Below are 13,113 nucleotides of genomic sequence, written 5' to 3' on the forward strand. Positions count from 1 at the left end.
CGTGTTTGATGATGAATGTAAAGAAACGCACGTCTTTCACAGACTGATTAAGGAGCGCATTTACCACCTTTATTTTACTCACTAAAAACGTTCACTTCCAACATCGTTACCACAGACTGGACCACAATATGTAAAGTCAAGTAAAATATTAAAAGAATAAATAAAGAAATGTGCCATATCAATACACAGCTACTGAGTCTTCCCACTGAAAGAAGAGATTTTGTCAATAAAGTTGAAATATTTTGAGAAACTTTAATTTGCATTCTAGCTGTAGATTCATCCTTATCTCATATTAGTTTGTTATATGAAAAAGGACAGCAAGTAGATGGTTAGCTTAGCTTAGCACAAAGACTAGAAACAGGTGGAAATAGCTAGCCTGTCTGTGTTCAGGCAGTCACTGCTCCCCTCACAGAACTCTTCTTATAACCCCAACATGTCACTGTTACACCTCACATGTTGTGCAGATTAAACACACAACATGTAATGTGCTATTTAGTGAGTTTTAAAGGTGTTTAGTAAGTAGGTAGGTTTTGTTACATTTGAACGGAGTTTCCAGTCTTTATGCTAAGCTAACTAAACTAATCAGATGTTGGCTGTAGCTTCATACTTAATGTACAAACAGTACAAACAAACGCCCCAAATCTTGGAATGAAGAATCGCATTTTCCGAAACTATTCCTTTAAGAGATTTAAGCATAAAAACAATTTACTGACACTTAATTATCTTATTATTCGAGAAACATTCAGGCTCGTTTCACCTAACATATCATGACCTTATTTGTCTTATAAAAGTTTCGACTTATTTTCCTAATATGTCGACTTTTTCCTTCTAAAATTTAAAATTATATTCCAACATTATTCTTTAAATCGCAGGTTGTTTTTCCCTCCAACAGTCTCAATACTCCATTATATACAACAAACACAACGTAGTGTAACCTGGTCCTTAAAACCATAAAACAACTTCCTGCCCGTTTTTTTCTGCTAAGCAAAGAGCTGAAACCTTTTCATGTAACGAAGCTTTCTGCATGTTTGGTCCGTCATGGCTGAAATAAATCAACGTGTGTGCGTCTTTAAAAATTACGACCATTAACCACCTTTCAAACTTAAAATAAGCAGCCAGAGGGCGAACGTGCAGGAACGACTATAATTAGAAATCATAAAGGTGGATAACTGACAGATTGAAATCTTTGAGCACTTGTTTTTGTACTCGCTTGCTGCTCTTTGGAATATGATACACGATCAACGACCCTCTGGGGAGCAACATACCTCCCTAAAAAGCCCCCAGTGAGGAGAGAGGGCAGATTGATTTCAGTCTATTTCATCTCTCTGCACATGCTCAGTTGTGGTTTCTCTTTCTGATGTTCTCTTGCAGCAAGGTGCGAGGAAGAGCTTCTAATTCCCAAAATGCAATTTGATTCACATGCAAACACTGACTCAAGCTCCAGTTGTAACTATTCACACCTTCAGTGCAGAGGAAGGCAGGTAAGGCTGTAGTGTTCACATTCACAGGTTATAAGACCTTAAATTGTGCTTTCGCTTACAAGGAAGCTGATATTTAGACCTTTAATTTGAGGAGATAATGTTGCATGTTTTTGCTCATATTCAGGCTCTCAGGAGGGTTTGGTGTGGACAGAAGATGGATGGGTAGGAGGTCACATCACCTGGGTTCATACCACCACCCAGCTGGGTCTCAGTGGTCCTCCAGAGTACTGCACATGAGGGAGGGGGCCAACATCTTCCTCCCCCTCTGAGGCCTCGTCGGTATCTGTCTCGACGGTCAGCAGGACCTGAGAGAAGACGAAATATTTCAATGAATGCCACAGAAGCACCAACCAGGAAAAAGTGCAGTCAAGTAGGTGAACGCTGTTGTATGTTTGGTTTCAAAGACAGCATATCGAGGCTCTGGGGCAAAAAAAAGAATAATTAAGGATTGAGAGATTAAAAGATTAATGTTCATGATGTTAAAGATTAAAAAAAAGCTGGAGGAGAGGAGTAATATTCCGAGCGTACTGAGATTAAAGTCATACATTTGCAAGAAACAAAAACAAGTAAAATCGTGTTTATAGGAACCTTTTTGAGCCGTGACCCCCCATAAAAGTAGGCGGGGGTTCACGCCCCCTCTTGTTTCTCTGCTGCTCACACAGACGCGTGTCTGGCACGAAGCTCGGCGCACATTTAGCCTATTTTCTCTGCGAACAAGAAGCAGACTTCGTAGCAGAGAGAGACTGAGCGACCCTCTGCTGCCCCCCATGACGGATACTGAAAGTTAACAAACCTGCATTACAGATAAAAAAATATACAAAACTACTTTAAACACAACTATGAACACTAGTTTTCTAGTTTTTGTTTATCGCAAATTAGTAAATTCTTTTTAGTGTCATAAATTTGCTTGTTATTTTCTCACAAATTTTTCATTATTTCGGGCAAAATTACGACTTTAATCTCGTAACTTTCTAGTTTTTAATATTCTAGGAATATTACTGTTTTTGTTTTTTTAACAATGGCCCTAAAACGCCGTCATTAACATTGAAAAATAAAATATTCTCTTAAATTAAAGTGGTAAAATTATAGGAAAAAAACGTGGATATTATACTAGATAAAAGTAAAAGAAGAAGAAGAAAATATCCTGAGGTTATAAAACAAAAATCACACATTTGCGGGAAAAAAACTCTAATTTAATTGACATTAAAGTAACAAATGAGGAAAAAAATGGAATATTCCCTTACTTTTTTTCCCTTGTAAATGTAACAATCTCAGAGATGAAGTTTTTTCTCAAACAATTTTGAGTTTGTATATTTTGCTAGTTTTTTTTCTTTCCCAATGAACTGAACACTTTAATCTCAGAGAAAAGATCCTTCACTTCATGCAACATTGTGCTTTTTTTCTGCCAGACAATATCCATTTATTTCCTCATAAATACGAGACTTACATGTTGGAAATATTACGTTTTTTTGGAATACCATCCACCACATCTTGCCATGTGTTTGTTTTAACTCACAATAGCTCTGACATGCCGTGATTCTGCATCCCTGATTAAAAGCTGGGAAATATCTCAGCTCTGCATTCCCAGCCTCAAGTGGAAAATATCCCCTTTTTAATTGCAGCCTGGAAGACTCTGCAGCAGCAGCAGCGGGGGTTCAAATCCCAAAGGAGCAGAATTGCACAACCATATGACATTTACGGCAATTTAACCTTCCATATGTTGCTTCATGTGAGAGGCGGACATGTGGGAAAGCACACTTTAAAGAGCAGATTCAGATGTTGGGGGAACGACGACAGGCTTCTTTTTGTTGTAAACTTATAATCAGACTTTGGGTTGGATGATCCCCATGTGATACCAGAATCTGATCATCTGTAGCTGCAGCACCGTCCGCAACAACAGCAGCATTGTTGCTATAGCTTCAACCGCCACCCCCGCCGAGACCTCATCCAAGTCAATGCGTCTCTCTCTGTCCTCCTCCTCCTCTTCACTCTGCTTTCCATAACATCAGCGCGTGGAAACGACTGCTGAATGTCACTCTTATTCCCCTGGATGAAGGCTTGATTTATGGCAGCCTGGCAGACGACCAGAAGAAACGGAGAGAGGAGGGAGGGATTTGTCCTGACATCAGTCGGTTAAATCTTTCCTGAGAGAGTAAAAAAGAAAAGATCCGGGCTTCTGTGCTGAGCGGAGGAGGAGGATATTAAACTGTTTCCCCAAACACAACATCAGCCATCGGTCCGGATAAACCAGCACTCAACCTAACACTCACAGTCGCTACTAATGACATGACGGTTTGTGTTTTTGCGGTCGGGTTTTCCAAGGACTCAAAATCAAACAATTTCCAAAAGCAGAACAAAAGTAAACAGAATTCAAAAGGAATTTAAACATTAATATTTCCAGAATGCATCATCCGAACAGTGATGAGGGACCACAGAGAGAGGGACTCTGACTCACTGTTTCTTGGACTGAACTCATCTCATCTCATCGAGTCTAAAGAGAGAAAATCCATCTGGTTTGTCTTCATCCCCCAAAACAACAGGTGCGGTTGACACCCAGTGTGACCACGATCTATAATCAAACATTGGCACCCTTTTTTTTTTCACACACATTAAAGTCTTCTGCTCTTCATCAGCACCCACGAAAATGAAACGCTCACATTCTTGTTTGGGAACTGGCTTTAGCAAACCTTTTCATAACATCAGGAATAATCCCTTCAAACGACGATGAGTCACTTTCAGAGCAGATGCTCGGACGGATTTCTCCAAGTGGTCTGGTAAAACTTCTGATAAACTTTTCTCAGTTTTTATTTCCTCTGTTTTAAAGTAATAATCTCGAAGATTTTCATGTAAATAAATGTCTGTTAAGTCACTATCTATCGCCGAAAGATTGAGCCTATGGTCCACTGACGACAGCTGGGTGTCTGTGGCGCCCAGTTAGTGACACGTTTTCCATCAGCCAGCAGTGGTTGGTCTGCCAAAGAGGGTAGGCGGAGCTAAGCGGCTGCTTTTCCGCTCTCTGCAAGTGTTGTGAGTAAACAGTAAGCTACTATGGCTGAACAAAGAAAAGATGGATGACTACAGATACAACTTCAACAAGAAGTGAAAATCCAAAGAAAAAGAAACAAACTCGACGCTCAGATGAAGCAAACAGTCTGAAAAGGAAAGCGACCGTCAGCCAGGAAAATCAAGAGTTACAACCGGAGCCAACCGTGGACGTCACACGTGCAGCACTGTCTGGATATCTGGAAGTGTGCTCCGCAATTACAGTTTATCACCACAGGTGGCACCAAAGAGAACGAAACTGAGATCTTTGAGATTATAACTTTAACCTCAGTAGACAAACAAAGTAGAATTAGGCTCATTTTCTCATAGACATCTATTCAATCTGACATGTTTTTGTAGCCATTGGAATCGCCCCCTGCTGGTCATTACAACTAATGCCGTTTTAAGACACTTGAATGGATCCACTTTTCTGACCTGGTAAAATAATCATTTATTCTCACCCGTGCTTCGTCGGCATTCGCCCAGGGCAGCGCGTCGGCCTTCTTCACAGTGTCATCAAACGAGTCGTCCAGGCTCTTCATCGTCTTGTACTTCCTCATCATCAGGCTGTCCACCACCCAGAACATGATGGACTACAGGGGGAGCCGGAGAGACACGATTATGAACACTGCAAAGACTTTACAAAATATACAACAAAGTGTGAAAACTACATCACAAAAGCACCGCTCACGTTGACGATGAAGGGCACGATGAGCATGACCAGCACCAGCTCCAGCTGAGGGTTAGCGATGTAGCTTAGCAACACCTCCTGCAGCTGGAACACAGGAAGGAGACGTTTGACGCATGACATCAGGGCAAAAACACAATAAAACTCTGTTGTTTAAATTCAATCCAGGTAGAAAACTATTTTTTTTACTCTGTTTCAATAAAGAGCATTTTAATACCACAAATTTAATGCATGGACAAAAATAAATTCCCATTTTACTGTGATCTTTGGTGTAAAAACACTGGATATATTGGGTCAAACACTCAAGAAACATTTGTGCATTTGTTGTGCATTTCACCAAAACTTTCTAAATTAATTTGCATGACTATAAATACAAATAATCTTGACTGATTTATAACACTAATGTTCATGACAACAATGTATCAAATAGTGTGGCGGTGATCTGTAAACACAGGAAGTCTCCAAACAACTTTACAGAATAAACTCATCAGCTGGAACATAAATAAATAAGAACAGATAAATAAATGAGAAATAAACAAATGAGCCATTTTCTTTTTCCTTAGAAGGACATCTTTTGCTTTGAGAAGAGCTAATTTGAATAAACAGATATGATCCCTAATGTCACGCAAACAAAACATCCTTCAGACTTTCACATTGACTCCGAGTTTCCATTAGTCGTTTTTTATCTTTCACTTGTTTATTCTCTCTCTTCCTAACGACTTTTATCTCTCGACGCCTCCAGAGAATCTCAAACTACAAACCAAACAAAGCAGAAACAGAATAAAGAGAAGATTGTTAAATAAGCAGTTTTTTGCATGGAGTCTGGTTGACCTGGTCAAGAACAAAGGATGTAAAAATATCCTTTTTTTAAAGCATATATTCCTCCTGTGTTTTGGAAGAAAATCTCTGAGAATCTTCCTTTTATATTACACATATTTCCCACAGGCCCTGAAAGCAGCACGAGTAAGCGGTGCAGTCTCCTTACTTTGGACCACCCGGGGACGAGCAGCACCAGGCTGATCACGCCTTTCTCCAGCACCATGATGAGCAGGTAGATGCCACACTGACCGAGCCACGCTGCAGCCTGGGGAGGGTCACCTGGGGGAGGAAAGGGGGTATAACTTCATTATTTAAGACTTATAGCAGCTTATCTCTCTTAGATTTTTCCCTATGCTTTGCAGGGTAACAATGTCATTAGCTTGCAAAGCTAATTTTCAGAAGCAGACAAAAGTAACCTTACATTTAAAGAATGTATTAAATAGTTGGAGAAATAAGAATATATATATGTTTACTATTCTATTCTACTATTTAAGTATTTTGCTATTTTGTCTGATTTAAAACTAATATCAACTTGCAAAGATAAAACTCTGCAGCTTTAGCGTGAATCTATTTTAAAGGAGCAACTTTTTAAACTACCAACAAGATCAAAAAGACATTTTCACGCTCTGTCCTTAGATAAAAATAGTCCTTAAATAGTCCTTCTAACCCTTACCTAAACCTTTCAAAAAGGTGTTTTACACAGGTGTGTCGCCACAACAGACACAAAGGAGGACAAGTCTGTCATTAAGGCAGGAAGAAGGGAGGAGGAAGTCACACAAACAGACGGATGGAGACAAAAAAGAGAAAACACACAGATCTTCACTTCAAGGTGTTTCTGGATTACATAAACTCGCCTTGTGCTTTTTTTTTTATAAAACTGTGTTCTCTTCAGAATAAAAGAAAGAGGAAGTCAAACATGAACTTGACTCTCCAGTTCTCAAGAAAAAGTACAGATCTCTTGCGGGTTGTTAAAGTTAAATTTTCCATCACACAAGGAAGGAAAAACAGCAGCAGAGTGAGCGTAATAACTGGCGTGGAGTTGATCCCTCTCTGAAGCCGCTGGGAATGTTTTCCAGGCGGGGCTGCAGCTGGAGATGCTGGATCCCCTCCCTGTCTATAAACCTCGTGTGGGTCTACAGCACCCTCTAGTGGCTCCTGGGGGAGTTTATGTTACATGACGACAGAAGAAGCTCAAAGCAGATGATGTCTCACCATATTCTCCGAACATGAGCAGCGTCCAGCATTTGTACTCCACCAGTTTGGAGACCAGCTTCACGGCCAGCCAGATGACCAGCATCCCCAGCGTGGCGTCCAGCAGGAAGTTCATCAAATACCTTTATAGAAGACATAAAAGAAGTCACATTCAGACAGCTGATCCTCATTTTACTGTGACTTGTTAAAGCTGATCAATAACTCACAGGGAGCATGGGTCTTCTTTGGTGAGCGTGGAGAGGAAGACGTTGGCAAAGTGGATGAAAAGAGCACCGATGGCCTGCTTGGACGTGTCAAAAAACCTGGAATAAAGATCAAATGGAGGATATTTAATGTCTTTTTTTATGTGTTGGATGTCTAAAAATGTCTTTCTAAACAATTTAATGTCAAGAACAGCATGAAAGTTGAAGAAGAGAAAAGAAGTATTTCTGACCAGATCCTCCACGGTCGTCTGATCCCGACAGGCTCCCGGAACCTCTTCACTGCAGACCAAAAAAAAAAAGTTAATCAATTAATGTTCCAACTTGACTTTGTTTAGTTAACTCGCAGTAAGTTTGACCTCCACATCCTCGTCTCTCTGCAGGGCAGAGGGGGAGCGGGGATGATCACGCATGTCCTCGTTTTCACGCCGCCACAACAACTCCATCTCTCCCCGCCGGGCTCAGGGCGAACAGACGCCCACTGTTCCTCTATCTCTCCATCTCACAAGGTCAGAGAATGTGACTCTGCATGTGAAATCAGGATCGAGGCGTCCTGCAGACGTGTTTTACATCTGTTAACCCCCCCAGTTATCCATCAGTTGTTTTTGGTCTCGCAAAAGTACAAAATATAAATAAATACTAAAATAGCATTGAGGCTACAACTACTAAACAGCAGTTTTTTAGAGCCTTTGCCAGCCGTTAATAATGCCCTATCTCCAAATAATGAACAAGCAAAAACACTCGCTGATTACATGGATTAAAAACACCTTTTCTACGAGGATTGTGCACCAATATTGCACTGATATGACTTTCCAAGTCGCTGATTTCTTACACGAGTAACGTTATTAAAGAATATGTAACTTTATAACATAGACTAAACTAATTCTAGGTCGGACCAGCGTCTGCTCAGCTGTGACGCTCTGCTTCATGTGCTGCAGTCACTGCTGAGAGGATTGTAAAGCATGGAGTCGGAGTGCGTACGATGATATGATGACACTGTTTTTATATCGATGCAAATCCTCAAAAAAACATCATTTTTCATTACTGATACAGTGGCGATTTGGCCTCGTTGACCAACAAGAACTACAAATCAAACCAGCCGATGTGGCACGGGGAGAGCGGATCGTACGCAGATCAGAACAAACTTTCAAGGCAAAAAATCTTTTATATGTATTTAGCAACTTTTACTCACAAGAAAACAATTCTTTCTCTGGTGTGTCCTGGTAAAAAAAAATCACCTTCTCTTGTGCCCCCTACTCTATCTCACCTGCACACATACATATACGTCAAACTACTGATTCAAACAAAAGCCTAAATAAATACTTAAATATATTAATAACACAAATAGAATCAAACTTCAAACGAAATAACAACAAATAAATACATGTAAATAGGGATGCACGATATTATCGGCACGTTATCGGTATCAGCCAACACCATATCGGCTGAAAAATGAACTATCGGATATCAGCCAACACGCCGATAACCGCCGATATAATTAACAGATAAAATAATGGGCTGCTGCATACTTCGACCTCGGCGCAATGTCCCCGGCGCGAGGAAGACCTGCGCGGCGCGGCGCGGCGTGGCGCGGCGCAGCGTGACGACGTCACGTGTGTCTACCTGCAGCATGAGAGAGTTAGAAGCCAAAATGTCGGTGGTGTGGAAGTTTTTCAAAGTGTCTGAAATAGATAGAAAAACTGCTGTTTGCAATGACTGCTCAGCTTCGGTGATGCGAGGAGGAGCCAAGGCAAAGTCTTTCAACACTACAAACTGGATTAACCATCTCAAGACCCGTCACCCCGACTGTTGTAACACATGTGATAAGAGTATCACCATTATACTGTACGCTAATTCCAATACAGAAGAGAGTTGATGATCTCTGCAATTAGGTGTGCAGGGAAAAAATATCGGTATCGGTAATCGGCTAAATGAGTTGTAAAATATCGGCATATCAGATATCGGCAAAAAATCCAATATCGTGCATCCTTATAAAATAATCAACTATGTAAAAAGCTCCAACAACTGATATCGCTATGATATCGGCAAATAATATCGGCCAATGGATAATATCAGTCAGGCTCTACTTTGATTTTTTCACACAAATAACCAACAGATGAACTGATGATGTAAACGATCATGAGTGGCAGTCCTAGATTGCTGACAAATCAAGTATTTTACCAATTTATTTACATTGTGAACACGTATTAAGTAAATTAAAAGTGTGTCACAACAGGAAAAACTGGAGTTTAGTCACACATCAGATCAGAATAAGCTTCCAAATATTTGCTCTGAAAGTTTGCACATAGAAACTGTGCTAGCTGCACGGCGTATTCAGCCCTTATCTGACTTATTTGAGTGCATGAATAATGACAACTCAAAGGAAGGAAACTCCCAGAAATAGCCTTTGAGGAAGAGCGCCCTGACCACAGATCAGCAGAGGGATGCACGGCGCCGGCAGCCTCGGCTGTGCCTTGGCACATCGCCACCGTGATCATAGCTGAAGGGCCCTTAATGCTCCGCTGCACTCAAATAATGTGGTGTAAATATTAACAGATGCATGTGCTCTGACCAAGAACGACACTTGTGCTGAGAGCAGGAAAGGGGGGGGGGGGGGGGAATGAGCGAGGAGTGGGTATCGATTTCTCCTCTAATAAGTAACTGAGTGCAGGTTAGAGCTCATTGATCTCACTCACCCTGAAGGTCTGGCCTGATTCTGCAACACTTCAGTGCTCTGAACGCGGCCGCTTGATTAGCTGATGAAATCAACATGACTGCAGTGACCTTTTAGAACTACACTCTAATTATTAGATCAGACGGCAACACACTCACAAAATACTACACATGAATAACACTCAGGATGCACGGCCATTTCTGTTTATGTTACTTCTGGGTTATCAATTTACCAAATAAAAGAAGTATATTGACCATATAAAGGGCTGTATATTGGCAAGAAACTGGCAATACGATATGTAACGCAATACAGGTTTTATTTAATATAATTTTAGGGAAATTGATTGTATTTGTTTTTATTACAGTCCCTGTAAAATCCAACAAGATGGCACTACTTTTTAGTCCAAGCTAAGGAGCAAACATTTGCCTACATGAGCGAAAAAACATTTGCATATAAACTAATATTTCACTACTAACATACAATGTTACTGGAATATCATTAGACATATGAGGCTGCGTTCACAACACGTTAGATAACTGGATCCAGTTTCCAATGTTCCTATATTAACGCCCTTCAGCTGCCGGTGCTGCAGAAGCACAAAAACATTGTCTGTGAAGCCAAAACTGGTACAATGCCCAACATTCTCCAAATCAGCTGCCACTGATTCACTCGTTTTTTAGTCGTCAATAGTCATTGTGTAGAGTATATTGAGTTTCTGTCTGTAGATAAGGAGCGTTTTGTTTTTCTGTAAAGGTCAAAATCACTAGAACATTGGTGAAATGCTGTTACTAAAACTGCCTGCACTGTGAAACTTCTGCTTACAAGACTGTGTCATATTTAAAAACAGAGAGATAAGTGAAGTTCAAGTTTCTGTAAATCAACCGTAGCACATTCTGAACACACTGAACAGTAGTCAAAGTAGTCAATAAACATATGCAAATACAAGTTAACTCAAGACATGATTTGTGATTATTAACTGCAGCCCTGGGTCAAACACGTGTCATCCTGCCTTAGGGAGAGACAACACTTCCCTTAAAAACATCGTAATTTGGATTCCGCTTTGCTTAAAGGCACACAAACCAGTGATGTAAGATATATCTTCATTATTTATGGTTAATTTGGGTCTTGACAGATAATTCGGTATATAGATATGCCACAATCGATTGTTGAAATTCTGTGTTTACACTTCTCAGTGCAACTGTATATTTGTGAACAATGAATTAAGTAAGGAGTCTTTATCAGGCAAATCATGTTCTAATTATATTCAACTTCGGTATGTCGTCTGTTCGATAAGCAAAGCAACATTAAACTAGCATATTTTCAATGGAGTTTGGTGTCACGCTAATGACCCGATGCAGAATTTGTCCACAAAATAACTGAAATTCCGTCATAATATGTTAACAGCATGTAATTCATGCCGAAAAGGTTACAGAACCCTCAAGAGCCTAGAAATGTTTCAATTATATTCAACCTGGGGGTGTGGTCTCGTAGAAAAGCAAGGCAATATTGAATTTGCATATTTTCAAATGGGGTTTGGTGCTGAGCTAATGAGGCTTTGCAGAGACAAACGTCAACACAACGCCACGTGGACTAGCGCTGCCTTTTAAAAACAATGTTCCGCATTTTGTGTTTAGTGCATACACTCCCTGAATTAACACAAAAACACTGTGATAGTAAAATGTTTTCAGTCACAAGGATAACTCGGGAAAGACGGCTCAGATACTCACACATCAGCGTACTGAAGGCAATTATAGCCAGGAGTCCCTGGATCAAGACGCCGAACCTGTCCGTCAGAGCACCGTTATCGCAGCCCTGAGGATTCGCCTTGTTAATGTCAGACATGTTTGTCACTTCAAATGGGCCATTGTCCAAGAATCTCTTCACCAAGAAGACCCCGCTGTATCCGTACATGTCCATGATGTTGACCCGATTAAAAACAACACAGCCGTTGGAGACAAAAGAAGCTCACCCTCTGTGGGAAAAGAAGGGCTTAACCCCTCTTTACTCGAGGAAAACAAACCGCCAGATTTTGAGTTTCCGGCGATCGATTCACGGTAAAGTTTTCCTTCAAAGTTTCCAGAGACTGCAACTACATCTCACGCTGTTAAAGCAAGACGATAGGATCGATTTTCTGACTCACATCCATGTTTATGTCCACGAAAACACGTACCGTCAAGTATCCAAACGGAAAGTGTAGCTTCCGGTGAAATGTTTCAAAATAAAAGCAGGAGATAACTATAAAGGGATGGACAAAAAGAACTGTCAAGAAATGCTGTTTTACAATATGTCTAACAAATATAAAACATTACAACTTTAACTTAAACCAATTAAAGATAGTCCACCTTAAATGTTAAAATAAACTTTAGCGAGGTCTGTCTTCATGTAATGATATCTTTGGGCAAGTGCTAAGAAACTACTTTTGGTAGGCTAATAGTTTACTTTCTTCCATTTTATATTACATAATAATTAATAAAATGCAAACTAAAGTTATTATAAAACAAAGATTAATATAAAATCAGAATTATGGATAATAATAGATATAATTTAAAACAGTTATGGGCAGATAGAGGAGGCAATAGCATTTTTCTTTTTTAGGTTAACACAGCCATCTGTTACCTGGCTAAAGATTGTTTAATTAAATCACTTAATTTAAATGACTCTTTTGAGCTTATCTTTCCCACATTAATATACTAATATTATCTGAATGTGATATTTTGTTTGCTTATGAAATGTTTTGAACTTTTGGTGCGAAACTACTGTCTTTCACAGGTATTCTCATCAACATTTACCTATTTAAATGGGATAGAATCAAAAACAACTTGATAAACACCCAAAATGTACAATATCTTTACTCCACCGTTTTATTTTGTAGTAAGAGTGACCTGACTTCCTGTTGTAGTTCGGTTAAAGTGACGCAAAAGTCTGTGCGGTTTTCGCAGCAGAATTCCTTGAATGTGCGCGAGGCCGCCTCAGAGCCTTTTTGTTTGGCAGTCAGAC

General features: G+C 40.0%; 1 protein-coding gene across 1 annotated transcript; it reads right to left on the reverse strand.

The window, feature by feature from the left end:
• Positions 1 to 661: 661 nt before the first annotated feature.
• Positions 662 to 12,071, reverse strand: tmem110l (transmembrane protein 110, like). Its single transcript, XM_069671401.1, has 8 exons — positions 11,844 to 12,071; positions 7,676 to 7,724; positions 7,449 to 7,544; positions 7,243 to 7,364; positions 6,197 to 6,309; positions 5,215 to 5,298; positions 4,985 to 5,116; positions 662 to 1,786 (listed from the first exon to the last, which is right to left on the reverse strand). Exons 1-8 carry the CDS (start codon positions 12,031 to 12,033, stop codon positions 1,667 to 1,669), a joined length of 906 nt encoding a protein of 301 aa, XP_069527502.1. The 5' UTR covers positions 12,034 to 12,071; the 3' UTR covers positions 662 to 1,666.
• Positions 12,072 to 13,113: the final 1,042 nt, after the last annotated feature.

This window comes from Semicossyphus pulcher, unplaced genomic scaffold (genome assembly GCF_022749685.1).
Source record: "Semicossyphus pulcher isolate SPU_LCO1_2020_fin unplaced genomic scaffold, fSemPul1.0.p SCAF_20, whole genome shotgun sequence".
In the NCBI taxonomy this organism is placed as follows: Eukaryota; Metazoa; Chordata; class Actinopteri; order Labriformes; family Labridae; genus Semicossyphus; species Semicossyphus pulcher.

Bases quoted from the DNA above. Each gene is read 5' to 3' on its own strand.
- tmem110l (XM_069671401.1), bottom strand. From the start codon at position 12,033: ATGGACATGTACGGATACAGCGGGGTCTTCTTGGTGAAGAGATTCTTG. The intron at 7,365-7,448 runs GTGAGTTATTGA...TCTTCTATAAAG, and splicing joins AAAGAAGACCCATGCTCCCT to GTATTTGATGAACTTCCTGC. The intron at 5,299-6,196 runs GTAAGGAGACTG...CCTGTGTTCCAG, and splicing joins TCGTCCCCGGGTGGTCCAAA to CTGCAGGAGGTGTTGCTAAG.